This window comes from Narcine bancroftii, chromosome 9, assembly GCF_036971445.1.
Source record: "Narcine bancroftii isolate sNarBan1 chromosome 9, sNarBan1.hap1, whole genome shotgun sequence".
Taxonomy (NCBI): domain Eukaryota; kingdom Metazoa; phylum Chordata; class Chondrichthyes; order Torpediniformes; family Narcinidae; genus Narcine; species Narcine bancroftii.
In genome coordinates, this window is record NC_091477.1 from 56478354 (window position 1) to 56506266 (window position 27913).

At 42.2% G+C, this 27913-nt stretch overlaps 1 protein-coding gene across 7 annotated transcripts in view; it reads right to left on the bottom strand.

Annotated features, from left to right (window-relative positions):
• Positions 1–5744: 5744 nt before the first annotated feature.
• Positions 5745–27913, bottom strand: part of LOC138743667 (uncharacterized) — a 77561-nt gene continuing 55392 nt past the window's right edge. For 3 of the 7 annotated variants that reach the window (XM_069899229.1, XM_069899231.1, XM_069899232.1), the window contains exons 13-15: positions 26421–27315; positions 22541–22604; positions 20370–22328 (exon numbers count right to left, since the gene is read on the bottom strand). In XM_069899229.1, the coding sequence (XP_069755330.1) occupies positions 22546–22604; positions 26421–27315 (954 nt within the window). In that variant the 3' untranslated portion in view covers positions 20370–22328; positions 22541–22545. Of the gene's footprint in view, positions 7177–20369; positions 22329–22540; positions 22605–26420; positions 27316–27913 lie in introns of those variants that run through there. The other 4 variants (XM_069899230.1, XM_069899233.1, XM_069899234.1 and 1 more) reach the window with 4 other exon arrangements.

A 27913-nucleotide genomic window follows, 5' to 3' on the forward strand; every position in this document is an offset into this window, starting at 1 on the left:
AATTTCAGCATAGACTCCAATCCACTCCGAAATGAATCCTGCCACTCCCAGAAATGTCATAATCTGTCTGACTTTCTGAGGTTTAGGGGCTCTAGTTATCACTTCTCTTTGATCTGGTGCTATTGACTTAGCTCCCTTAGATATTAGTCTACCCAAGTACTCCACCTGCTGTTTACAGAATTGCACCTTAAACCCCTGAGGCATTCTAGTATAGCTATCCTGCCTACCTCTGTAAGTGAAAGCAAAGTACTGACTTTGTTTCGCCAATGGAATGCTGAAAAAAGCTGAACAGATCAATCACTGAAAAGCAAATCGCTTCTGGTGGTACATTAGTCAACAACGTATGCGGCGGTTTTGGGATGATCTGGCCAATCTTCCACTACCTCATTTACTGCTCTCAAATCATGTACCAGTCTCCACTTGGACTTACCTTCCTTTAAGATTGTTTCCTTAAATAGCCGCTTCAAATAATCCCTGTATTGTTGAAGCTTTTCCCTCCTCTGCTTCTGGTTTCAAGGGGTACTGTGGCCTTTGGGGCAGTTTATCTCCCTGTTTCAACTTTACTTCTATGGGACTCCACTCTTCCTACATCTGTATCATTAAAAAGTTGGCAATGCATCCCTCTGCTGGCTTTCCTCTTCTACTATCAGTGGCATGTGTCATTGGGAGGATCTCTTTTGGGTTCCCCTTTATCCTATATTTATGGCTACCTTAATGTGGTCATTATTTGCAGATTTCCAGACCTTTGATGTCACTACCTGCCAATCACTAGTTGCTCCTGTTTGTTTTAGCATAGGTCCCAAGTCTTTGGTCTGGCATTCCTCATTCACACGGGGTGCAGCTCCTGGCGCCCTGTCCCATTTTTCCAGGAATTAATTTCCTGTTATCTGTTGGGCTGCTCCCTGTATCCCTATAATTATTGATTCACTGCTGGGTGTCCACGTCATTGAGCCATCGTCTCTCTAGTTCTCCGTTCTGAGACTCATCAAATATTACTGTACATGTAACTTGGACCTGGGTGGCTTGGCTTTGGGCAGCACTGCCAATGTGCCTTTTCTCCAAGTCTCCCAGATTGATCTTCTATGTCTCCTAGCCAGAACACATTGGCTTTTCTGGCTTCTGGTACTACCAACTGTCTTCTCCACACTGAAACTTGCTCAGGTGGATTTGAACTTCAATTCGAATTTTAGCAAGGCATCTCTGCCTAGCAAATTAATCGGAGTTCCTTTGGACACTAATATCGGCAAAAAATTTCATTGTTTCCCATTCTTAGACTTACTGGAGTGGTAAATTGTGTCAACTCCGGTTTTCCCGAGAACCCTACAATTATAATACATTTTCCTGGTGTGGGAAGGTGGAGAGCATATCGCAGTTGTAGGCAGGTATAAGTGGCTCCAGTATCTGTCTTCATTGCCGTCAGCTGTCCCCCTAGATTGACCTTTACAATGGGTTCTTCTTCAGCCTCCTGTGCTATCATTGGATAATGACCCTTCCCATTTGGGTTCTCTGGGCACCCCTAGCCCCTCCCATAGGGGTTCACAGGTCCTATAGGATCTAGTGGGGCTGCTACTGCACTAACCTGCTGTTCTCTGCCCATTGATTCCTGTTGAAATGGGGCAGGCAGGGTCTGTACAGACAATTCTTTTATTTTGAATAATTTTTTTTCAAAAATTTTAGTGACATTTTAGATATACAATATATTAAACTTTTTTCACAAACAACAAAAACATAAACATTTCCTCCCTCCCTCCTCCCTCCCCCCCTTCCACACATACAGATCAATTCACCATCAGGGCTTATATATATTTTAAGTATTTAGAGTACAGTTGGGGAAACTACGTTACTTTTATACTTTTTTTGTTCCTTTTTATTACTGTATCTGGGCCCCTACGCGGTCCAGATTTGACTGCCAGACCTTTACAAAAGTGTCATTTTTAAGTTATATGAGTTTTTTTCCATGGGTATACAGCTGTTCATTTCTGCAGCCCATCGTGCTATGAGTAGAGGCGAGTCAGACTTCCAAGTGATTGCAATACATTTCTTTGCAACTGCCAGTGCTATTTTTATCATTGAGATTTGATATTTGGTCAATTTGTCACTTATTTCCATGAAATTAGTAATAGATATTGCTCCAGGTTGCCAGTGAAGGCCACTCCTGTTATCCTGGTAATTTTTCTACGATTTCTTGCCAAAATGGCCTCACCTTCACATATGACCATGTGTCATGTAGAAAAGTTCGTGTCTCAGTCCCACATCTGAAACCCATCTCTGAAATTTTGGCTTTTGATCTGTGTAACTTTTGTGGAGTAATATATATTTGGTGTAAAAAATTACTGAACCAGTCCATATTTTGCATTTATGACTGATGTCCTTACACCAAAGTCATTGAATAAAGCAAAGAGTTAACTTGGGGCAAATCAAACAGTTTGTCCTCAGTTTACAGCAACATTTAACATTGTAGCTTTTTTAAAAAACTTACCGAGTGAGGTGTGGCGATCGTGCCTCGGAGCACATTTCAATCAAGTGGATGGGGGGGTGGGGGGGTCCTTACACCAATTTGACCAGCTTCTTTCTGGAATCACCACACCCAACTTTGCATTGTTGTATAATAAATGTTCTTTGTTCTCAATTTTTGTCTCAAGCAAATTCTGTGAAGGTACTTCTGTTTCTAACAATTTGAAATGGTCTTTTCAGCCCTTTCAGCTGGTGACTTTAATCTTTTCATAACTTTCTTAAAAATTCTTCCACTTCTTTATTCTTGAAAATTCATCAATTCCCTTCTGAGGCATCCACCTTCAGCTTTGTTAGATAAATCATTGAATATTTAAAGTTTTTAGATAGCAGTTGTCTCTTTATCTCATCAAATTCCATTTTTGTTTGACCAAGTCAGGGCGGAAGTCCTGGAAAAACATTACTTTTGCATTGTCCACCACTAATGGGTTATTATTACATTCTGAATATTCATATGCTGCTCCCAAGATTGCATCTCTTTCCCAGTAAATTGAAAGTCTCACCAGGACTGGTCATAGTTGCTATTCGCCTCGTTCTTCTGTGTCTGAGGGTCAAGTGAGCGCTTTCAATTTTCAGCTTTGCATTAAACTTATTTTGTCCCAGCATTTGTGTGATCCATGTTTCAAAGAAATTCACTGCGTCTTTTTCCTCAATTCTTTCTCTCAGTCTAATGATTCTTATATTGTTACATCTGCTAAAATTTTCCAAATGGTCTATCTTGTACATCAGCCCTTTCTTTTCTGTGTCCCATATTTTTGCTTTCTCTCCAGTGCCTTCAGCCTGACTTTTGTTTTGTCCAGCTCAGCCTCTGAGTGAGTCATTTGTTCACTTAAGTCTTCCACAACTTTTTTAATTTCCATGACCTTCTCTGATATATCACTGATTCCATACTCATAAAACGACTACATAAAGTTTCCATCATGTTCAGGATAGAGGCTACATCTTGGGCTGTCTCCCCAGCTCTGCTAGCTTCAGCCGGTCCCAAGGCCCCTGCTGAGTTTTTTCACTGGTCTTTTCACCAGTCTTTTCACTGGTCTCTTTTGCCCATTACCTCTCTGTCCCCATCCTTGGGAGTTCCAGTCCTGACTGGAATTTGTTTTGCCTTTGGTATGGCCTTTGTGGCAATGCTCCTCCAAAGATGGCCCTTTATTTGGCCCTTGTCTGGTAGTATAACAGGCTCCCCATGGACTGGCAATTTGTTCATTTCAGTGGTCACAATCTAGTCAGTTGTTACTGGCAACATTTTCCTGCTCCTTTCTCTTTCTTTTTTTATATAAGTTCCTCAAGCTGCATTTTCTTTGCACCTCCTTCTGTTGTTCAATCAGTCTTTGTCTTTTCGATGATTTTCGACTGCATAGACTACATGGTCTCTGAATTCTTGGTAGGACATTGACATTAGCCCCACTACCTCCTCGAGTTTAGACTTGACCTGTTGTATCTACAACAACAGAATGAGACATTGTGGTCATCAGCTTGTTGCCCTCCACCTCCATCGGATTGCCCACCACATTTTTTTAGGCCCGCTTGGTCCATTAACTCTCAGCTTTGAGAGGCTCTCAAAATTTCCCATAGCCAATTATCGTCCTTAGGTTCTGCCCTCAAAGGCTCCAATCCACTTTCCCGTTCCTTCATGTATACTGGGCAAAGCATTTTTCAGCTTTTCCAGATCGTGGGTCCCCTAATAAACCTATTTTGGCTGACCTGTCCCTTTTATCAACAGTAGGCACAGTCTGTCTAACCATGGGGATCCCCTTCCCTTAAACCAGTTCTATAGACTGGGTCCTCCTTGGATTCTGACCCTGATTCTGTTTCTAACCTGCCACCCTCTCCACCCTGATCCTATTTGTCCCTTTCCCCCCATCTTTCTGCTTCCCTTTGTTTCTTCCATAGATCACTTTCCCTCTGACCTTGTATTGTATGCCTTCAAAGTTCCTCACATTCCCTATTTTCTTATTTCCCGCATTTTTCTAAGTTCTTCTTCCATTTCCAGACTTTGTCTTTTTATTTCCCTCTTGTCTCGTTGCTCCCTCCTCCTCCCTGCAGTCATTTTTCTCCTGCTCATTTCTATACAATGCTACTTCACCCTCTGTGACTACTATTCCTTTTATTAGTGTGCACTGTTTTGAGTTTCCTTTGCCCAGGGACGGAGGGGGTCTTTCTATTATACGCTTTTCTTCCTGATTTTTCTTTACAATAGACTTTATTTTGCTCTTTGGGACCTTGTTTAGTTAGTACTGGTGCTTGATATGCTTTTCTTAATTTCTCTCCTTCCAACTTAAAAGAGTGTTAGTATCGCTCTCTCCTGGTCTTTCTTCTGGTTTCTCTTTTCAGATTTATCTTTTGGTTTGCAATTTTTAACTAATCCTTCCATTTCATCACACATGCTTACATCAAAGGTACCTTCTTTTGGCCTCTATTTAATGGTTTTTTTCCCCCATTTTTCAGAAATCTTTGCGATATCAGTTTTAGACATTGGAAATGTTTTACTTAATATTTCAACTGCAGTTCCTTTATCCGTCATGCCATTCTTTTTGTCAAAGTTCGCAGTCCACTCTTCACCATCTTTCTTATTCTGTTGCATCTTGTCCATGTTACTATTTTCCTACACTTAAGATTATAGATTCTGCTCCTCACCAATTTTCCAGCCCTTATAATTACTTGGTTTTAGTCAATTAGTGGAAATAATCTTACCCTCCTTCTTCTGCCCGTGCGGACCTCTACGTAGGGCAATATCTGCAGAACTTCCTATCCTGCCCATGCAGACCCCTTTCTCCCAGGGCAGTATCCACAGAATTTCCCTTGCACCTTGTCTGTTCAGTCCCTTGCGGTATCCACAAGGACTTTTTCTGCCGTCCTTTCAGACCCTCGTTACTCACGAGGCAGTATCCACAGGGACTTACCAAGACCACATGCAATTTTTATTTTAGTCCATTTCTATTTCTACTTACCCCATTGTGCAGTTTTCTTGATATTCTTTGGCAGCCAATATGCACTTCTGTGTCCCCGAGGACCTCCCTTACCTAAGAGAATTTGGTCCGAATTGACAGCGAAAATGTATACCTCTTTTTGTGGGTGGCTTACCCTTATTCTGTTAGTTTTGAAAAGATCGCTGATGGACCAGGAAGCACCCTCAACTTGCCACTTCTTTCTTGTGGTCTCTCTCCGATCCTGCCGACTACACCAATTTTGTTGTGGTGCGCTGAGATCCGCAAATAATCAGGAGACGCAGAAAATTCTTCAAGAGGTAAAGCTTTTATTTGCAAACAAAAGCTGTGGTGGTCAGAGAACTAGTCGCTGATCCTCCCCAATGTTCACTTTTTAACATCATTTTCATAATCTAATTACATCAGTCTTGTATTATGCCAGCCTATTCCTGTTGCTGGGCTAAGCGCACACATCCAATCATATCTTGCCACCATTATCTTCCTGTTGTTGGACTGGGGCATGTATTCAACCATGTTTTGCCACCATTATCCTTCTGTTGCTGGACATTTTGCTGCAATTATCTTTCTGTTGTTGTGGATAATGAATGCTCAACAAAAATTATTTATACAAGACAAAGTAAAGCAAACAATGTTACTCAAATGACTACATCAAACACTGCATTACACAATATATATGCAAAACGTTACTCATATTTTCCATGTTGGTTAAGTTATACCGTCCACTCTCACTTTCAGGGGCTTCTCCATTAACCCATAAACTGCCTAACAGTGGGGGAATGAAATATCTACATGCAGAAAATCAAAGAGCTTCTGAAACCTATCTTTTTGAGGAAAGATCTACTGAAGGCCAACACCAAACCAAGGAGACACAAAAGGATGGATCAAAGGATCATACAATCTTAAAAAAGAATGACTGTTATTATAAATTTTGTGATGGAAGTCCCAGTCATCACAGCCACCAGAACCTGCATTAGTTCAACAGTCCATATTATAATTGTTGAATTATATAAGCTTCCCAAGATCCACAGTCCTCCTATCAGGGTACACTTTCCTTAGCCCACAGTCTCTGCCTTGAATCACCTCCCAGCTTCCTAATTTCACCCACCTTCTTCCCCCACCCACCTGTACTTTCCCACCAGCTTGTGCTCCACCCCCTCCCTCCGACCCTTTAATTCTTTTTCTATGCCTTCTTCCCAGTAAAGATGAAATGTTTTTGGCCCAAAACTTTGACTTCCCCTCATCTTCCACAGATGCTGTCTGACCTGCCAAGTTGATTACCCCTCATCTTCCATGGATGCTGCCTGACCTGCCAAGTTGCTCTAGTTTTCCAGCATCTGTGGTCTTTCCTGTTTGCTTTGAATGAGAATAAAACTTTATTTTCACCTGAATAAAATTTGCTCACGTTTTGTCACATTGTGCATTTATTTTTGAGTGCAATGGCACAAAACAGAATCCAGTACAGGAAACATCAATGAGTTGGGTCTCCTTCAACTCAAATACCAGGATCAAAATAAACAACTCCAACTCTTGGGAGGAATCCAATAATTTTTTTGTCCTAACAAAATTTATTTCAGACTATTCTAAAACAATCACAAAATGGTTTGGTGGGGGGGGGGGGAGATAATCCTTTGGCAAAAAAAGTGAGTGAATTTCATCTTGCTCTTGCTGGCTCCAAGAAATAATCTGCTTTAAGAGAGAGGATGTACTCGAATTGATCTTCCTGCAATGAAACAATTAAGAATATTATAAATATTTTGCCTGATTGCTGTTTTTTTTAAAAGTTTTTTTTATTTTTCACACTGTGAACGATATCAATCAAAATACATTCAAACATTTCCCTCTTAAATATACACAGTGGCATTTTCTCCCCTTCCCCCCCACCTTCCCTCCTTCTTTCCCACCCCCCTCCAAACCCATTTTAATGTTTAACATATACAATACAATAAAACCACATTTGTCATCACACAATGAAAATAAACAAGAAAATTTGTCATCTACTTTTGCACACTGGATCAAGTCATTTTGTCTTATCATTTTAGGGGGTGGAGGTCCATGGTAGGCCCTCTCTGTTATGTTCCATGTACGGTTCCCAAATTTGTTCAAATAATGTAACTTTATTTTTTAAATTATATGTTATTTTTTTTCCAATGGAATACATTTATTCATTTCTATGTACCATTGCTGTATTCTCAGGCTCTCTTCTGATTTCCAAGTTGACATTACACATCTTTTTGCTACAGCTAAGGCTATCATAATAAATCTTTTTTGCGCTTCATCCAGTTTGAGACTTAATTCTTTATTTCTTATATTACTTAGAAGGAAGATCTCTGGATTTTTTGGTATGTTGCTTTTTGTGATTTTATTTATTACCTGATTTAGATCTTTCCAAAACTTTTCCACTTTCTCACATGCCCAAATTGCATGTACCGTTGTTCCTATTTCCTTTTTACAGCGAAAACATCTATCTGATATTGTTGGATCCCATTTATTTAACTTATGGGGCGTGATATATAACCTGTGTAACCAATTACATTGTATCATGCGTAACCTCATGTTTATTATATTCTTCATAGTTCCAGAGCATAACTTTGACCATATTTCTTTTTTTATCTTTATGTTTAAATCTTTTTCCCACTTTTGTTTGGGTTTATAGCTTATTTCATCATTTTCCCTCTCTTGCAGCTTGATGTACATGTTTGTTATAAATCTTTTTATTATCATTGTTTCTGTAATCACATATTCAAAGCTGCTTCCTTCTGGTAATCTCAGTCTGCTTCCCAATTTGTCCTTTAAGTAGGCTTTCAGTTGATGGTATGCAAACAATGTACCATGAGTTATTCCATATTTGTACTTCATTTGTTCAAATGTTAATAAATTATTTCCCAAAAAACAAGTTTCTATTCTTTTAATTCCTTTTCTCTCCCATTCTCTAAAGGAAAGGTTATCTATTGTGAAAGGGATTAGTTGATATTGCATCAATAATCATTTTAGTAGTTGGTAATTTGTTTTTTTTTCCTTTCTAAGTGAATCTTCTTCCATATATTGAGTAAATGATGCAGTACTGGTGAACTTTTATATTGCACCAGCTTTTCATCCCACTTATAAAGTATATGTTCCAGAACCTTCTCCCCTATTTTATCTAGCTCTATCTTAGTCCAATCTGGTTTTCCCCTTATCTGATAAAAATCTGATAAATACCTTAATTGTGCTGCTCTATAATAATTTTTAAAGATTGGTAACTGCAAACTGCCTCTGTTAATTTATCTAACGCTATCTTCAGTTTCCCCCCTTTCCATAAGAATTTCCTTATTATTCTCTTTAGTTCATTGAAGAATTTCTCTGTGAAGGGAATTGGTAATGATCGAAATAGCTATTGTATTCTTGGGAAGACATTCATTTTAATGCAATTTACTCTCCCTATCAATGTTAGTGGCAATTCTTTACAATGTTCTAAGTCTTCCTGTAATTTCTTCATTAATGGGTGATAATTTAATTTGTATAGATGGCTTATATTATCTAATCTAATACCTAGGTATTGGATTGCTTGTGTTTGCCATTTAAATGGTGATTCTTTTTAAAATTCTGTATAATCCACATTACTCACTGGCATTGTTTCACTTTTATTTGTGTTGATTTTGTACCCCAATATTTCTCCATATTCCTTCAATTTCTTATGTAGTTCTTTTATTGATATTTCTGGTTCTGTTAAGTGTACTATGATGTCATCTGCAAATAAACTAATTTTATACTCCTCCTTTATTTTTATCCCTTTTATTTTATTTTCTGTTCTTATCAGTTCTGCCAATGGTTCTATTGGTCAAGCGAACAGTGAGGGAGATAGTGGACATCCCTGCCTAGTTGACTTACTTAACTTAAATTGGTTCGATACATATCCATTTACTGTCACCTTCGCCAATGGTCCATTATATAATGCTTTAATCCAATTAATAATTTTTATGGTAGGTTGAACCTCTGTAATACTTTGAATAAATAATTCCATTCTACCCTGTCAAAGGCGTTTTCTGCATCTAAAGCAACAGCCACTGTTGGTATCTTATTTCCTTGAATTGCATGAATTAAATTAATGAACTTACAGACATTATCCGCTGTTCGTCTTTTCTTAATAAATCCAGTTTGATCTTGTTTTACTATTTTTGGTACACAGTCGGCCAATCTGTTTGCTAATAATTTTGCTATTATCTTATAGTCTGAGTTAAGTAGCGATATTGGTCTATATGATGCTGCTGTTAATGGATCATTCCCCGTCTTTGGTATTACTGTAATTATTGCTGTCTTATATGAATCTGGCAAGCTTTGTGTTTCTTCTATTTGGTTTATGATTTCCAGGAGAGGAGGAATTAATAACTCTTTAAAATTTTTATAGAATTCTATTGGGAATCCATCCACTCCAGACGTTTTATTGTTCGGCAGTTTTTTAATATATCCTGTATTTCCTCTATTTCAAATGGTTTTATCAGCTTGTTTTGCTCCTCTTCTTGCAATTTCGGCAGTTAAATTTTAGCTAAAAACTCTTCTATTTTGTCTTCTTTCCCCTCATTCTCAGTTTGGTATAATTGTTCATAAAATTCCTTAAAGTTCTCATAAATCTCCATGGGATTATATGTAATTTGTTTGTCCTTTTTCCTTGATGCCAATACAGTTGTTTTAGGTTGTTGTGGTTAAATATTCAAATAGTTATATACTCTAAACCATAGTAACCATGTCATGAAAAATAATATAATAAGCCCAGAGGATTGCAAGCCAAATATTAGAAAGTAACTGCATTAACATAGCAATTTATTGTTTCCAGGGGCATTTCAAAACACTAAGCAACAGTGGGCAAAGCTATAGTGGTTTCTTACCGACAAATAATGAGGCAATTAATTTTGCTACATAATACTAGATAAGACAATACAAACATTTGGTGTGGCCCCTTCAAAATTAATATTCCACTTGTACATTCCCTTGAATATTAATCTAATTCTTACAGTAACTGTCCTTCAGTTCCTCATTCAGACAAGTCAATACATTTATCAGTTTATTCACATGCCAAAATTAAGCAGCATCTCCTTTGCCCATGTTCCTTTCTCCGAATGGTAACAGTTTTAAAGGACAATATAACACTCTCACAGTAATTTCCTGATGGCTAACTTGAATCGACATTCTCCAATTCCAATAGCACTACTATGCCCCCTGTCCATTCTGCAACCATATGTAAATGATGCACAACTTTATATTGACAATCTTAATCACCCCTAACAATCACGCTCAGAAGTGTGGAACTTGGTATCCATGCTCAGGTTCTGCACTCATGAAGTCCAGCAATGGAATGTCAATTTTTTTGCTGTTTGGGAACTCTCTCCTTTGTCATACCGAGCAGAGGTTCATTTCAATGGAGAGCAGAGAGGAGAGAATCAGAATTAGAACTTCTTGTCATGAACAATTCATGAAATTCAGTGTTTTGCAGCAGCCTCATGGAGCAAACGTTCACATCCATCTACAACATTACTATTAAAAAAAAGTAAAATAATAGTGCACATGAAGGAAGGAGGTGTCTTTGGTTCATTGATTATTCAGGAATCTGATGACAGCGGGGAAGAAGCTGTCCTTGTACCGTTGAGTGCTCGAATTTAGGCTCCTGGTCCTCCTGTACCTCATGTAGATGTCCTTGATGGAGTGAAATTTGGTGCCTGTGATGTCATACTGAGTGGTCTTCCAATGAGAAAGTTAGGGATTCTATTGCAGAGGGAGGTACAGATATCTAGAGTTTGTAGCTTAGCCAGCACTGAGGGAATAATGGTATTGAAGGTCAATGAAGAGCAGCCGTATGTATGAATTGTTGTTTACGAGGTGATCCAGAGCTGAGTGTTGAGCTAGTGATATTGCATCTGCTGTGGAGCGATTGTGATGATAGGCGAATTACAGTGGGTCCAGATCTTTACTTAGGTACGTGTTAATTTTGGCCATGACCAGCCTCTCAAAGCATTTCATCACAGTAGAAGTTAGTGGTACTGGGCAATAATCATTGAGGCAGCTCACACTACTCTTCTTGGACACCAGGATGACTGGTGGAACCTTTGACTGCAGCAATGAGTGGTTGAAAATGTCCGTGAACACTCTAGCTAATTGGTTGGCATAGATTTTGGGTACCCTACCAGGTACGCTGTCAGGGCCTGATGGATAAATATGTTCCAGTTCACTGATTCAAAGCAGACCACACCTTCGCCAAATTCACCACTGGTGCTGTGGTCTTCAGTGTCTGCTTGTACATCAGGAGTAGAAGTACAGCCAGGTGATCAGACTTGCTGAAGTGCAATCGTGGTATGACTCAGTATGCATTCTACATGGTGGTGCAGCTGTGGTCGAGTGCGTTGGTTCCCTTGGTCTTGCATGTGGTGGTAGTTTGCCAGACACTTCTCCAGGTTGTCCTGCTTGAAGTCCCCCACAATGATCGGGAAGGCATCAGGATGTGCTGTTTCATGGCTGTTAACCAGTCCTCAGTCCATCCAATGCCAGCCTAATGTTAGCCTGGGGCAGAATGTACATTACGACCAGGATGATGGTGGTGAACTCCTTCGGCCTGTGGAATGGGCGACACTTAATTACCTGATGTTCCAGGTCAGGGGAGCAGGACTGGGAATTGAGTGTCATGTCTGTGCACCACGATGAATTAACAATGACACAAACTCTGCCTCCCCTGGTTTTTCCAGACACCTGTGGAGGGTGTAGCCCTTGGGCTGCAGCACTGTGTCTGGAATGTCCGCGTTTAGCCATGTTTCTGTAAAAGCACATCATGCAGCATTCCCTGATGACTCTCTGATGTTGAAATCTGGCTTGGAGTTCATCAGGTTTGTTCTCCAAGGCACGTTCGTTGGCCAGGAGGATAGTAGGGAGCGGCGTCTCAGCCTGACCTGTGTCCCCTCTGTGTCCACATGGCCGGGTCTTCTTTACCTGGCCCATGGGTCCACTGCTGAATATGGTGTTTAAGTTGTCCGTGCACTGTCCCTTTAAGTCCTCAATGATGCTTAAATGTGCTGAGCGTTGTGACTCCTACAAAGTTTAAATGGTCTGTTCTCTGGCTATTTAAAACACCTGGTGTGTGTTGTTGTACTTGTGCAAGCTGTTTAACGGTCCCTCGGTGGTGTTGTTGTACTTGCCTGAGCTGTTTAAAGGTCCCTCCCAATTGAGACTGCCAATCTTGCCGATTCCACGGTCCGACAGCGATAGTAGTACATTGATGCTGTTGGGTGAGTTTAATTTTATGTTTCTCATTTTATGTTCAATTTTTAGAAGTTCTGAATGGGAATATTTGATTATTCCTGTCAGAGCTGCTCGCAGAGAGTTGCCGCTATAAGGCACCATTTGGAGTCCTTCCAAGTGAAGCAAGTTTCAAATAATTTTCATGTGTTAAATAACATTGGACAACAATTTTTTTCAAAAGGTTTGTTTCCTGAAAAAAATGGAGATTATGATAGACAACCTCAAGCTAAACACAAAAACAATTTCATATTTGCTGTATCAAGTAGGAAGCCAGAGAAACATTAAATAACTTTTATTGAATTTAGTATGTTTAATCGCATAATGATGCCGACACAATGCGTTAGTTCAAATGACCTAGAGAACACTACATACAGCACTGATGCCTCTCATGTCAGTGTCCAACAATAGTCGGCCAGCATTGACGGATTCCAGTTGCCCTGATACTGCTTTTCCATGGTCGCAAAGTCCTGGTGAAACCTTTCACCAAGTTCGTCACTGAGTGCACCAAGATCACCAGGGAAGAGGTCCAAGTGCGAATGCAGAGAATTAATTTTCTTTTTTATGTACTTCATTTAAAATAAAACCACTTAGCAAACATATTACAATATTTCAAACTTAATCCAAATACATGTGGAATTTTATAAAAGAAAAAAAGAGTAAAGAAATACAAAAGAAAGAAAAACCTCCCATTAATCACAACAGGACACTTCACTTTCCAATACTTTTAAGCATACAAATATTTCTAGAGACCTATAAAGGGAATGTTCAAGATTCATTTAAATTTTAATACCAACAGTTTGTAAATATGGCTCTGTGGGGGTGAGAGCAGTGGAAGAAACACAGCCACTACTTTGGGGGTCATTAATGACTTTTTATTCAAATTCAGCCCACCCCTATAAGGGCAACATGAGCTCAGTCACCTGGTGCATTATGACATCATAATCGCTGCCCGGGGTGCGCACTGGAAGGGATGCTGGAGTCAGAGAGAAACCTCTGACGACGTCATTTCCCCATGGCTGCCCCACCACGTGGCAATACAAGCGGGGCCGGTTGGCCATGAGGATGTGCACCGCCACACAAACACCCCCCCAGAACCGGCTATGCGTCCTGTCACTTTGGCGGCCGTCCTCGGCGCTTGGCCGCGGCCATCTGCACTGGTTGTGACAAGTCCAGATGGGCTGCCTTCAGGCGGTCCACCGTAAAAAAGTTCCTCTCTTCCCCCAAATGTTCAGGGTGAGCCGGACCAGTGCAAGACTTTGTATGGCCCCTCATATGGTCGCTGTAGTGGTACACCTTGTGGTCCCCTCCACACAAAAACTAACTGGGCCGAGTCGAGCTCTTTGGGGAGATAAACAGCCGTGCCATGGTGTGCCGGGGGTGGGGGAGCTAGGGAGGTCAGTCGCCTGCGTAGGTCCGCCAGCAGGTTTTGTCAGTGGCCATGATGTCAGGGTCTGGGCCGAAAAACTCACCCGGCAGGGAAAGTACCATAGACCATCTCCGCTGCTGAAGCCTGCAGGTCTTCCTTGGGTCCTGTCCTAATCCCTAGGAGGACCCAGGGTAGTTCATCCGCCCAGTGTGGTCCAGAGAGCCTGGCCATAAGCGATGCCTTCAGGTGCCTGTGGAACCTCTCCACCAACCCGTTGGACTGTGGGTGTGTAATGGAAGATTTAAACCGTGTTTTTTACTTTTGCAGCCTTTGCTTCTGCAAGGCTGAGAACCTGCTTGTTTTTTAGAATCAGCAGACATAAGCTAAATTCCACCGAGGGGCCAGAGATGCAGTTATCTGACAAAAGGACATCTGTGTACCAAGAACACTTAATCTTCCAGCTTGTTTTGGTCACAGACTGTCAGAGGCCTAGCCTTGATGCAAAATAAACCATTGTATTCAAAGTGATAATCTGAAAATTATGTTATTCGATAGAAGCCTAAGCATATAAGCTCGCTTATCTTTCTTACTGTGCTGGGAATAGGTGCTTGGGTAAGCAGTTTTTGGGTAATATAAGCCATGGTCCCACTGCTGAAGTTTTGAGACTCTCCGAGAGGTGGCAACATCTCTCAGCAAGAAGAACTTCTAGAGTCCAGCCAACGTCCCGGTCGAGGGAGGTGGAGAAGCTACTACTGGCGCACCGACAACCTACTACAAGTGTGCAGACGTTGCCTTGCTTCGGCAGTTGGGACCAGTCCAGGCGTTGATAAGTATAGTTGGGAAGGGCTAGCATATTGTAGTTTGAAATCAGCTTTTGAATTTGTAATAAACATTTGTATAAACTGAACTGCTCTCGGTGTGTGTGTCTATTTTCTTTCGGTAGCTCAAACATTGTGACCAATCTAAAACGAAAAAAGTGAGAGGTACAAGTTTACCCAGGACAGGGTGGTATGCTGTGATGTGGTGAAGCTTGACCCCCCCCCCCCAGGAGCTTTGCCATCTGAGTCCACAGGGCAGACGTGAACTGCACCCCTCTGTCGCTAGTGATGAGTGCCGGGACTCCGAAATAGGCAATCCATTGGCTGACCTGAGTTCTGGTGCATGTCTCTGCAGAGGCCTCCTTTATTGGGATGGCCTCTGGCCACCTTGTGGACCGATCCACCAACGTGAGGAGGTAACGAGCTTCCTTGGACACCGGCAGGGGCCCGATGACATCAACGTGGATGTGTTGGAATCTGCGAACTGCCGGGTCGAAGTTCTGGATGGGGGCTCACGTGTGTCGCTGGACCTTGGAGGTCTTGCACCTGGTACAGTTCCTGGCCAGTTCCGCCACATTCTTCTTCAGCCCATACCTCACAAACCACTCCGTAACCATCCGCATGGTTGTCTTTACCACTGGGTGAGCGAGGTCGTGGATCAGACTGAAGACCTTCACCCTCCAGTGCGGTGGGATCATCGAGCACGACGTGCCTGTTGAGATGTCGCAGAGCAATGTGTCCGGGTTGCTGGGCACCCGGACATGCTTGAGTTTGAGGCCCGAAATGGTGGTCCGCAAGGCCTGCATCTCCACATCGTTCCTCTGTGCCTGAGCCAGTTGCTTGTAATCCAGGCTGGGCACGAGAGTGTTGATGGCTGGATGGGAGAGCGCATCTGCTATTAAATTGTCCTTGCCACCCCTGTGTCGGATGTCGGTTGTGAACTCGGGCACATATGAGAGGTGGCACTGCTGTCTGGCAGACCACGGATCCTTGGCCATCGCCAGTGCTTGAGTGAGGAGCTTGTGATCCGTGAAGGCTGTGAACGACCCTCCCTCGAGGAAGTGGAAATGGCGGATGGCCAAATACAGTGCCAGGAGCTCCCAGTTGAAAGCGCTGGGTGCAGCTGCTTGCTGATAAAGGCCAGCGAGCCACTGTTCCAGAACACCCCCCCCCCCCCCCCCCACTGCCGTAGCTGAGGCGTCCACAGAGAGCGCTGCGTGCACCTCCGGCCGCAGGTGCACCAGCAGTGTGGCACTGGCTAGAGCCTCTTTCGTCGTGATGAAAGCCCTGTTCACCTATCTCACCACGATAAAGTCTTTTCTTTGGTGGCCATGAGCGTGAACAATGGGCGCATGGTGCGCGTGGCTCCAGGGTTGAAATGATGGTAAAAGTTCACCATTCCCACGAACTCTTGGAGGCCTTTCAGAGTGGAGGGTTTGGGAAATTGTTGAACAGCCGTTACCTTCTCTGGCGCCGGGGTGGCCACAGCCAACAAAATGGTGTGCCCCATGAACTGGAGGGACTCCTTGCTGAACAGGCATTTGGCTGCGATGACTGTGAGGCCAAAGTCCGCCAGCCGGGCAAAGAACGTGCTGAGGTGGGCTTTGTGTTAGTTGTGGTTGTGACTGGTAATGGGAATATTGTCCAGGTAAATTAACATAAAGTCCAGGTCTTTTTCAACCGTGTCCACGAGGCGCTGGATCTTTTGGGCCGCATTCTTTAGACCGAAGGGCATATGTAGGAACTCGAAGAGGCCGAAAGGGGTGACAATGGCCATCTTACCCATATTATCTGGATGCACTGGGATCTGATGGTATCTTCACAAGGACAACTTTGGAGAAGACCCGTGCGCCATGGAGGTTGGCGGAGAAGTCCTGTATGTGGAGCACCAGGTATGTGTCGGGGATGGTTGTGTCATTCAACCAACGATATTTCCCCCCACTGTCTCTAGCCCCCGGATGATTTCAGGACCATATGGAGCAGCAATGCCGAGACGCTGTCTGAGCACTGGATGATTCCCAGTTCCTGGAACCTGGAGAACTCCTCCTTTGCCTGCTGGAGCTTCTTGGGCTGCAGCCGTCTGAGACTAGCATGCAGTGGGGGGCCGTGTGGTGATGTGGTGGAATACCCCATGCTGGGGCAGGCGGCATTGAACCGTGGCTCTAAGATGACGGGGAATTCATGGATGATCTCGTTGAGCTTATTCCTGGCGGCGGCTACGGTGGCGATTTCGGGCCTGCAGGCCTCTGCTGTGTCTAGTCGGGTGGAGTGGAACGTTCAGGCATTGACCAGCCTTTTTCCCTTCACGACAACCAGTAGGTCATAAGCTCTGACGAAGTCAGCCCCTAACAACACGATGCCCACGGAGGCTAGGACGAACCTCCAGTGGAACTTCTTCTTCCCGATCTGGATCTGTGCCCTGCGGGTGCCGTACGTCCTGACGGTGGAGCTGTTGCCCATCAGCAGGGTTGGACCTTGTGATCGGGTGCGAGTCTCTAACTGTGGGGGGGGGGGGGGCCAACATGACGACACTGAGCTCAGCCCATGTCCACCAGAAATCGGTGGCTGGTGGATCTGTCCATCACATGAAGGAGGCTGTTTGTGTGGCCAGCCGTCGCAGCCATCAACAGCGGCTGGCCTGGTCGTTTCCCTGAAACCCGCAAGGCTGGCGGCATTTACGGGCTTGCACACCCCAGCGCTGGTGGTAGAAACACCAGGTCGACTGGCCCTCCTCTGGCTTGGTCTTGGGAGCGGCTTGCGGTCGGCTGGTTTCTGGTCGTGCCACCTGGTTGAGGGCTGCCTCTTTCTCCCACTTCGTGCACGAGAGGGCATCCACATGAGCTGCTGCTCTCCTCAGGTTCGAGAAATCTGGCATCTGTTCCAGGAATATCTGGCGGAAGGGAAAACAAGGCTTGTGGTCTTCCGCCAGGGCCAGCATTTCATCCATCAGTGCTGACGGACTACAGTCCCCAAGCCCATCTAGGTGAAGGAGCCTGGAAGCCCATTGCTGGGGAGTTAGCCCGAAAGTTCCAAGCAGCAGATCTTTTGAGGGCGGTGTACTTGCTATGGAGCAGCCATTCTAAAGCATAATCTTCCTCTTCAGGCAAGCATCGAGGTAAACCTTTGTTCGTGCGCATAAGGTTATATATTCCTCAAGGGAAATCTGGATCAATCTGACGCAATCTTCCCCAGTGCTCACCCGAGTTAGACATGGGGACTTCAGAGCTTGAAGCCCAGGCTCCAACTATAAGGAAGGCCACTAAATATCTACCAAAAACAACTTAAACCCTCCCTACTGTGAAAGATTCTATTTTTAAGTCATCCAGAAATAACAATTATGAAGGGAAGCATGTCTTTATGAAGTTGATTAATTCTCTTGCATTTAATCCATCTTTCATGTTTATTGAAAGCAGAACCCATTGGCTTTCCCAGACAACTAGATTAGTATTTAAACTAACCATTCAAAGAATTCAAATATTGGTCATTGTTAAACAGGTTGACAGAAGCGTTAATGGCTTAACAACCAGACATAAACTGTCAGAAGCTGCTGTTCCTATCATAAACATTTTTACGGGCAGCCACATCTGTTTCTCATTTACAACTGCCAGCCGACAAGCAGGCTCGTCAAATCAAATACAGAAGGCATAGACTCAGCATATCAGTATCAGGAGCCGATAAAAAAATTCTTTACTCTTTGAACCTTGTGCAAAAGCTTCCTTTGATTTGTATGTCTTAAAGATTCAATTAATTCTCTGGACTAATAATTAGCATTTCATAATTTAAACTTAAAGGAAATATATACACAAAGACACAGATGTTTGATATTTATTGAAGGCAAACCCTCCAGACATTACCTCAATGTTAACAAGGAACTGTAATATATCTCAAACAAATTCAAAGAGATATGCTTATCAACTTGTAAGAGATGTGCCACCAAAAAAATCCCTTAAATACTATACCATTTCACTGTGATATTGACTAAGGTCTACCTGAACTTAATATTGTTCACTCCCACTACCATAATTTCATAAATCTGTATCCTGTGGTTCTGCTGTGTATTTTTCTATCTTAATAATGTGGACTGACTGTCACACTACCTCACAATTCTCTATTTTCTTTTCGTCCATGTTCCTGTCTAAAAGTCTCTTAAATGCCTTGACTGTTCCAGCCTCCACCACTATCCCGGCAATGCATTTCAGGCACCCACAACTCTCTGTGTAAAAACTTACCCCTGATGTCTCCCCTAAACTTTCCTCCCTTCACTTTGTACAGATGTCCTCTGGTATTTGCTACTCTTGCCCTGAGAAAAAGGGGCTGGCTATCTACCTTATCTAAGCCTCTCATAATCTTGTAGACCTTAATTAAGTCACCTCTCATTCTTCTTCACTCAAAAGAGAAATGCCCCAGCTTTGGTAACCATGTCTCATAAGACTTATTTTCTAATCCAGGCTTCATGGGACAGTTAGTTTGTTGCAATTACATTCCCACTCAGTACGAGAGGAACTGCAGGTTCAGACGTTTGGTGTACATGTTCGTCTGAGCAGCACAGGAATATGGCTGAATGCCACTGTCACAATCTAGCCTAAGGTTGTGGGGCATGGATGCAATTTTGACAGGAAAGCCATCTGCTCAGATGCCTGAGACAGCCATTGAGATGTCAGAGTTTACCTCACACCATTGATCACTAGAGTTCCCCCCCCACCCCCCCACCCACATCAATGTAATGTACCAGGATCATTGTCTGACGATCATTGAGGTCCCCTAACGTCCCATACACAGCATCTTTTAGCTGCTCCTGCTGGGAAAGAGATACAGGAGGTATCAGAACCAGCACCACCAGGCTGAGGAACAGCTTCTTCCTATGGACAGTGAGAATGCTGGCTGACCAAAGGATCAGCTCACACCAACCATCTGAGATTCTCATTTGAATATTTATTTATTTGTCCTGTATGTTTATTGTTTGACGGTACACGTTATGTCTGGTTGCGTGTCTGTGCGTTTTGCACCGAGGACCAGAAAATGCTGTTTTGTTAAGTTGTACTTGTGCAATTATATGGCAATAAACTTGATCTAGTATTCTAGTACTCTTCTAGTAAGAGTTTTTACAGCTTGAATTCTATTATGAATCTGAGAACTTATTGATGTAAAAACCTTGAGGTAAGCAACATTTCAGCAGCTTTAAATTCATTCATTATATACAGGTAGCCAGTGTTAATTAAGCAGGGACCAATTTTAAAATAATTCGATGAAGAATTCTTAGGGTGTTGCTTCTTCCATTTTCTACAATTTAAAGTCAGGTTGGAATAGGAGCTGGAAAATGAAGTTGTGGCAGCAAAATCATGGTTGATTCATCCAATAATCTAATCACGCAGCCCAAGTATCGGTTGTAACAAAGGGGTAATATTAACCACATAGCAACATTCATGAAAACCATTTTGCAGTAAATTACAAAATAAATACTCCATTGCATAATATTTACACCAAATTTTAATATAAAACATATATGTTTTCCTTAGAATATTACAGCACAGAAAACAGGCTCTTCAGCGCTTTTAGTCTCTCCTATCCATGTACCCATCCAAATTCTTCTTAATTGAGCCTGCATTCACCACTTAAACTGGCAGCTCATCCACACTCCCACCACTCTCAGTGTGAAGAAGTTCCCCCTAACCTAATGTTCCCCTTAAACTTTTTTCCCTTTCACCCTTTTCCTATGGTTTGAATCTCACCTAGCCTCAGTGGAAAAAGCCTGCTTGCATTTACTCTATCTAAAACCATCATAGTTTTGTAAACCTCCATCAAATCTCCCCTCATTCTTTACACTCCAGGGAATAAAGTCCTGACTTGCTTAAGCTTTCCCTGTAACCCAGTTCCTCAAGTCTGGACAACATCCTAGTGTAACGGATATGTGTTAATATTAATCTTTAGTTTAATGTTAAAGCAATATTTTTCCTAGATATGGTTTAGTAAGTTAGTTTTGTGTGGACAGGGCTTATTTACATTCTATACATATGGTTCTTTGAGATGGAAGATGGAGAGCCATTTGCAGAGAGCGAATGGCTGCTGATTTAAGTCAAGAGATGAGAGGATTTATGATGGTTCTTGAGATTCTGGAAACAATAGGTGTTATTTCAGAAGCATCTGGGTAAACACACAGCCATTTTGTGTCCACGTGGACTGACATCACGAGGCATAAGTGGACTTTCCGTAAATATTCGTGTATAATGCGACCCCCACCATTTTTGAGGGAAAAAGGGGGTAAAATTATACCCCCGTGTATAATGCGAGCCCTCCCCTCACCCGCCCGAGTCGCGCTGCTGACTACCATTGCCCGCCCTGCCACCCGAGTGGCGCTGCCAACTATCGCTTGCCCGCCCGAGCTGCCCAGCTAGTTGCAGAAATTTAAAAAAAAATTCTATTCCCGTGTATAATGCGACCCCCCTTTTTCTGAGGTGAAAAAGGGAGTAAATATTTTCGTATTATACATGAATATTTACAGTAGATGCTTTTAGCACATCCGCCTGAAAAGACACTATGAACTTCAAATACAGAAATGATGTCACATACCATGTGACATGAGAGATTTGGAGAAAAATATTATGAACTTCAGACATTTTTGGATCAGTTCAGAAGTTAAGATTCTGTGTGACACAGACAGGGTCTGGAATCTTGTGAAAGACATGGTTGAATTACAGTAACCAGAATAGATGCTGTTATGTGTTACTCCTAATAAAAGGGGAATACAGAAAATAAGTAGATTTCAAAAGGGAACCCACTTTACGATTGTACTTTTGAAAATAAAGAGTGCAGCCTCATCATAGAAGAAAGCTCCGTGACTCTTAAGAATGAAACTGAAGAAGAAAATTTGACCTCCTGAAAAGATGGCTTGTTATTATCTTATCCACTGGAGAAACAAGTGGCTTTTAAATAAGTAAGACCACTTCTCATTTGAGCCCAGAAAATGGTCACTCCTGTTTGAAGAATATCTCTTTGAAAGAGAGCTCATCAAGAGAATCGTGATTTGAAAGAGATCTGAAGAAATGATGCTTAAAAGTGCTTTATAGTTGTTTCTGAACTGAAAATGTAAGACCTTCAAGCAAGACTAAAATAGTAATTAAAACACACACACACACACTCTCTCCGATTATTCGAGATGGTCGGGACTGTTTGGATAAACAGTTTTTTTCCCCAAGAATCGGTCATTTTTTAAGAACAGCCCAGAAGCCACAGCAAATCATTTGTTACAATGTTTAAACAACAACAAACAACAAGGGAAGGCTTTTTATGCATTAAAATGCTGGCCACTGCTGATCACCAAAACGAACCCACTGAGGCCCTGCTCCTGCCCGAGCCCGAGGCCTGCATTGTTGCTGGGTGCCTGAGGTCACTGCTGTCGCCAGGAGCTCAACGTCCCCGGTCAGTTCAGTTCTGAAAAAAATTTGGATAAATGAAGATTTTTGATTTGTTTTGAATATCCTCTTTTATCCAAAAATTTAATTTCAGAGAATCCATTTTGAATAATCAGAGTTGTACTGTATTTATATTTGTGCACAGTGGGGTTAAATTTAGAGTTTAAGTTAGAGGTAAGTAAGAAATGTCATGTTATTACAGTTTAATAAAAATTATTACTTTAAATTTACCATGTTCAGGTGAATTTTTTCCACTGCTCTTCCTTTGTTGGTGCTAACAAAGTCTCTTTAGTCCCTAACAAAATTGAGAGGGTTGTTAGTTTGTGACACTAGTAAATCTTCTCCACACTCTTTCTATCTTATTAATATCTTTCCTGTAGTTAGGTGACCAAAAAGCCATACAGTACTCCAAAGTTGGCCTCGCTAATGTCTTATACAACTTGAACATAACATCCCAAGTTTTATTCTCAATATTTGATTTATGAAGGTCAATATGCCAAAAACTCTCTTTACAACCCTATCCACCTTTGACGCCACATTCAGGGAATTATATATCTGTATTCTCAGGTCCCTCTGATTTACCACACTCCTCAGTGTCCTACATTTACCGTGTAGTCCTACTTTGGTTTGTAACACCTCACACTTGTCTACATTAAATTCCATCTGCCATTAGTCAGCCAATTTTTCCAGCTGGTCCAGACTTCCTCGCTGTCCACAACGCCTCCAACCTTTGAGTCAAATCCCATCATTGATCCCTGAGGCACACGACTAGTCACAGACCTCCAGTCTGAGAAGCAATCATCCTCTACCACTCTCTAGCTTCTACCATATAGCCTATGTTAAATCCAGTTTACTACCTCACCATGAATACATCTGAATCTTCCTGACTAATCTCCCACATGGGACTTGTCAAAGTCCTTACTAAAGTCTAGGTCAACAACATGCACAGCCTTTCCTGCATCAACTTTCCTGATAATCTCCTTGAAAAACTCTAAGATTAGTTAAACATGACATACCATGCACAAAGCCATGTTGACTATCCCAAATCAGCCTCTGGTTATCCAAATAATTGTGTATCCAATCTCTTAGAACACCTTCCAATAATTTACCTACTACTAATGTCAGGCTTACTGGCTTATAATTTCCTTGTTTTTTTGGAGCCTTTTTTAAGTAACGGAACAACATTGTAAGGGATACTGGAATGTGAGGAGTCAAGCAAGTGCTCATTAGAAATGAAGTATTATGGGTTAAATCAGGGTGAAGGGATGCTGGAATGGGAGGAAGGGTTAGGAAGGGTTATAAAAGTATAATAAAATAAGGATCTTCAAAACAGGATAGCAAGTAAATAGCTTTAGCAAGTCTTGGGGATTGATTAATGAGTAAAGAACAAAGACATGATATTTCCTGGCTAACAAGTTTGCAGGAAGGCACATAAACTGATAAGAAGTTAGAATCCACGTGGGCAGAATTACCTAATGCTAAACCAATCCAGGAGGCAGAAGAATGTTAGGGGGAAGGTATCTCTGTACTGAAATGAAATGTATAAAAGTTGGGTCAGCCTCAGTATCTGTGTGTATTCCCAGGGTAAGGGGAAGCACCCAACTTTGCATTGTTGTAATAGTATAATAAAAGTTCTTTGTTCTCAATTTTTGACTCGAGCAAATTCTGTGAAGGTACTTCTGTTTCTCACAATATGAACTACCCACCAATCCTCTAGTACACACATGTCAAACTCTGGCCCGCGGGCCAAATTTGGCCCGCGATATAATTATATTTGGCCCACAAGATCATTTCAAAAATGTATTAGAGGTGGCCCACCCTGCAGCGAGAGCCGATGCTGTTTTTTGGTAATGTCACCCCCACCATCCTCCCCCTTCATTGCACATCCTTCCCCACTGTAACACGAAAAATTGTAACACGAGAAGTCTGTTGATGTCATCAGCCGGCAAGTCGGTTGGAAGGCTCCCCGCACAACCAGTCACTTCTCCCACCTGTCGAGCGGTGCGGTGGATTAGCAAGCGCCTGTGATTTCCTGTCGGTGCGACGGGCATGGTAGGCTGCGCACGGCCCCCGGGCAGCGCGAGTCCCGCACGACTGGCACCGGATGGCCCTTCCACAGCGCGAGCGCACTTCTCCCGGTCGCCACGGCCTTCAGCGCTTGCACCCGCGCGGACCCCAGGGACGACTGGTTTGGCCCTGCACGTGAAGAGAGATGGTGGCTGTCCGCAAAGGCTGATCGGCAGCGCGCTGGGCCTGAGTGGGTGGGTAAGCAGGGGTGAGCAGAGGGTGTAGGTGAGGAGTAATGGGCAGGGGAAGTTATGGTGGTGTGAGGGGCAGTTAGAGGGAGGGATGAGTAGAAGGAGGGGTGGATAGGGAAGAGGTAAAAGGGGAGGGGCAGGGCGAGTAGGGGAGGGGTGATTAGAGGATGAGAGACGGGTAGAGGGAGGAACAGGTTGAGGGGAGAGGCAGTAGAGGGGCGTGTATAGGATGGGGTGGGTAGAGGCAGAGCGAGTGGAGTGAGGGGTGAGTAGAGGTTGGGTAAAGGACTGGTCAGGTAGAGGGATGGTGGGTCGAGGGTGAATAGAGGCCTAGAGCCTGAGGAGTGAGCAGGAAATGCTGAGTCCTGATGCAGGCCAAAATGGACACAGCCTGTGAATGCTGACTACATCTCCACAGGGACCAAATATGTTTCCCTCAGGTCAAGCAAAGGGTGAACTTGAGCTACCTACTCTTGACCTGTAACATTATCCTCCTAAAGTTATATCCTAAAGTTTAACATTACATATGTTGAAAGAAGAGAAAACATGCAGATGTTGTTGAAAATTTCAATAAATATTTAGTTCGGCCCTCGACTTAGTCCAAGTTTTTAATTTTGGCCCTCCGTGAATTTGAGTTTGACACCCCTGCTCTAGTATCTCACCTGTGGCTAAGGACATTTTAAATATTTCTGCCAGGGCCCCTGCAACTTCTACACTAGCCTCCCTCAAGGTACAAGGGAATATCTTGTCAGGTCCTTGGAATTTATCAACTCTTACATGCATTTGCTATAAGACAGCAAGCATTTCCTCCTTTTTAATATATATAGGTTCCATGACCTCACAACTTATTTTCCTTACTTCCCTGGACTCTGTGTCAGTTTCCTGAGTGAATACCAATGCAAATAAAATCCATTTAAGAACTCCCCTTCTCTTCTGGATCCAAACAAAGCCGACCACTCTGATTTTCAAGGGGACCAATTTTGCCTCTTACTATCCTTTTGCTCTTAATATACCTGTGGAAATCCTCAAGATTTTCCTTCACAATTGTCTGCCAAAACAACCTCATGTTTTCTTATAGCCTTCCTGATTTCTTGAAGTTTTTCTTCATTTTTTATTCTATCTCATTTGCTCCTAGTTGATGAAGCCCCTTAGATAACATATATATTGTACTGTACTATTCTCAATACGTTTTAAGCAACTTGATCTTGCAATTTTCTTCTCAAATCAACAATTTTAAATGTGTTGCACAAACCACTTAGTTTTATGTTATCCTCTAAGATATGAAACTACATTTTTTAAAATAAAAGGTCTTGAATTTTCAGCTTCTTTATGCCAAAAACCACCCGTTTTCATCGCAAACACCAATTGCTGGTACTTCTTGATTATAACCATTGTTTCTGCAGTGTTTCTACTGTCAATTATACAACACATTTTCACCAAAAACAAAAGTTTCTTTACCAAAAATCCATTCTGATTCATAATATATGTTCATGATAACAGTGGATCAATCCCAAGCTTTGGAAAGTTACGCTCTGAAAAAATTTAGTGTACTGTTGGGTAGGCTCAAGCAGAAGACTGAACAATGCAGGATTGAGCTAAACATCCATGCAATGACTAAAATTATAAAAATTTAGTTCTGCAATTTGAAGGCCAGAATGTAGAGATTTTGGGGAAGGTGCAACAGTAAATAAAATTAGCTCTTCCTGGCCCACCCCTTCCTTTATTAGCTTCCAAAACATACTAGAGGGTGTAAGTCAATTGGATGCAATTGGGCAGTATGCGCTCGTGGGCCGAAGGGCCTGTGCCATGCTGTATGTCTACATTTTATTCTTTTATAAACAGTTCCAGCTTACCACGGCCTCTGAATGGATTTGGATTACGATAATAAGGTTGTTGCCATCTCTGCTGCTTTTGGAAAACTTTCTTCTTCTTGGGTTTCTTCCTCACTTGTGATAGGTTGGTCACAAGCGTCAAGATTTTACCCTTCTTTTGTAATTGTTCTACAAGTTCAGCATCCAGTAGGTCAGATGAGGTCATATTTGGATAGTCTTGTGGTTTTATAGAAGTCTTGCCAAAACTGAATAACTGCAACAAATTATCAGCTCGAAGGCCAGTCAACCAGCAGTGAGTCTGTCCAGCACGTACAATTGATTGATGACAAGAAATTATTGTTGACTGCAGTCTCTCTAGCAATTGTTCTGTAGTCAGAGAATCCAATTCTCCAGATAATTCATCCAATTCATACTTCTGTATGGCAAGCATTAGTGGAACTACAATTTCTGCTACTTTTGACTGTGCCTTGCACAACATCTTCTCTGATTCACCCAACTGCATGTCCAGATCATCAGGTGAATTTAAAATTTTCTTATCCAGCAGGAGTTGAATAAATGCATCATCTATCTTTGGTGTATCTAACTGATACATATCTGGAGTCCCTGTCATATTCTGCAAGTATTGCTCATGAGTTTCTAACATTGGAACTTTGAAAGCATATTTTAAGAATCTGAAGCAGTCAAGTTCTTTTCCTTCATAGGTTTGTGGGTTCCACTTCTTATATTTCATTGAAATATTGCCCTCAAGTGGTACACTGGCCCAGCTCAGAAGCTGTGCTGAATATTTAGCTCGAAGCTCAGCTAAAGTTGAGGTGCTTGGTGGTGCTAAAACGCCTTCTTCGGGAGCACAAAATTGCCTGTGCTGAGGCACTCCAAAATGAGACTTGATACAGTGTGTTGACTTTGCTGCAGGAAACTGCAATGAAAACCAATATAACTGTTATCATCAACTGTGATGCACTGACCTTTCACTTCAGTTGACATCTGATACTTATAAATGTGCTAAGGAATGGTTGATTGTTTCAATACCAAAACTAATCCTCATTTAAGAGTACTCCCATCTTGTTAATGCTGCACAGTTAGAGAAAATAAACCTTATTCTTTTCTTGGCCTTGTTCAGCTTCTCAGAATCTGACTACAAGTAAACTTTGGTAATGTTCTGAATTCCATAATTTTGTTTGCTCTATCATTCAGGCTGAAACAGCAATCCTTGTGAGGGAAAAATGACAATGTTGGTCTCCTTCCTCATCAAATGTCAATCTTTGTTCTTTATTTATTGAGGGTGACCCTGTTGAGAAAGATTTTCTCTTCTTAAAGCATAGAGCATTACTTGACTCTCGACATCTGATGACTCTGTTACTAAGATAATCTTCAATATTGCCCATCTCCATTACTTTACTGACTAAATTCTAAGACTGTTAGTCATTTTCAAATGATCAAAGTATTGCACTCACTTCTAATTTTAAATACTAATTTCAATTTATTCCTCCCCCAAACCCTATGTCCTTGATAAT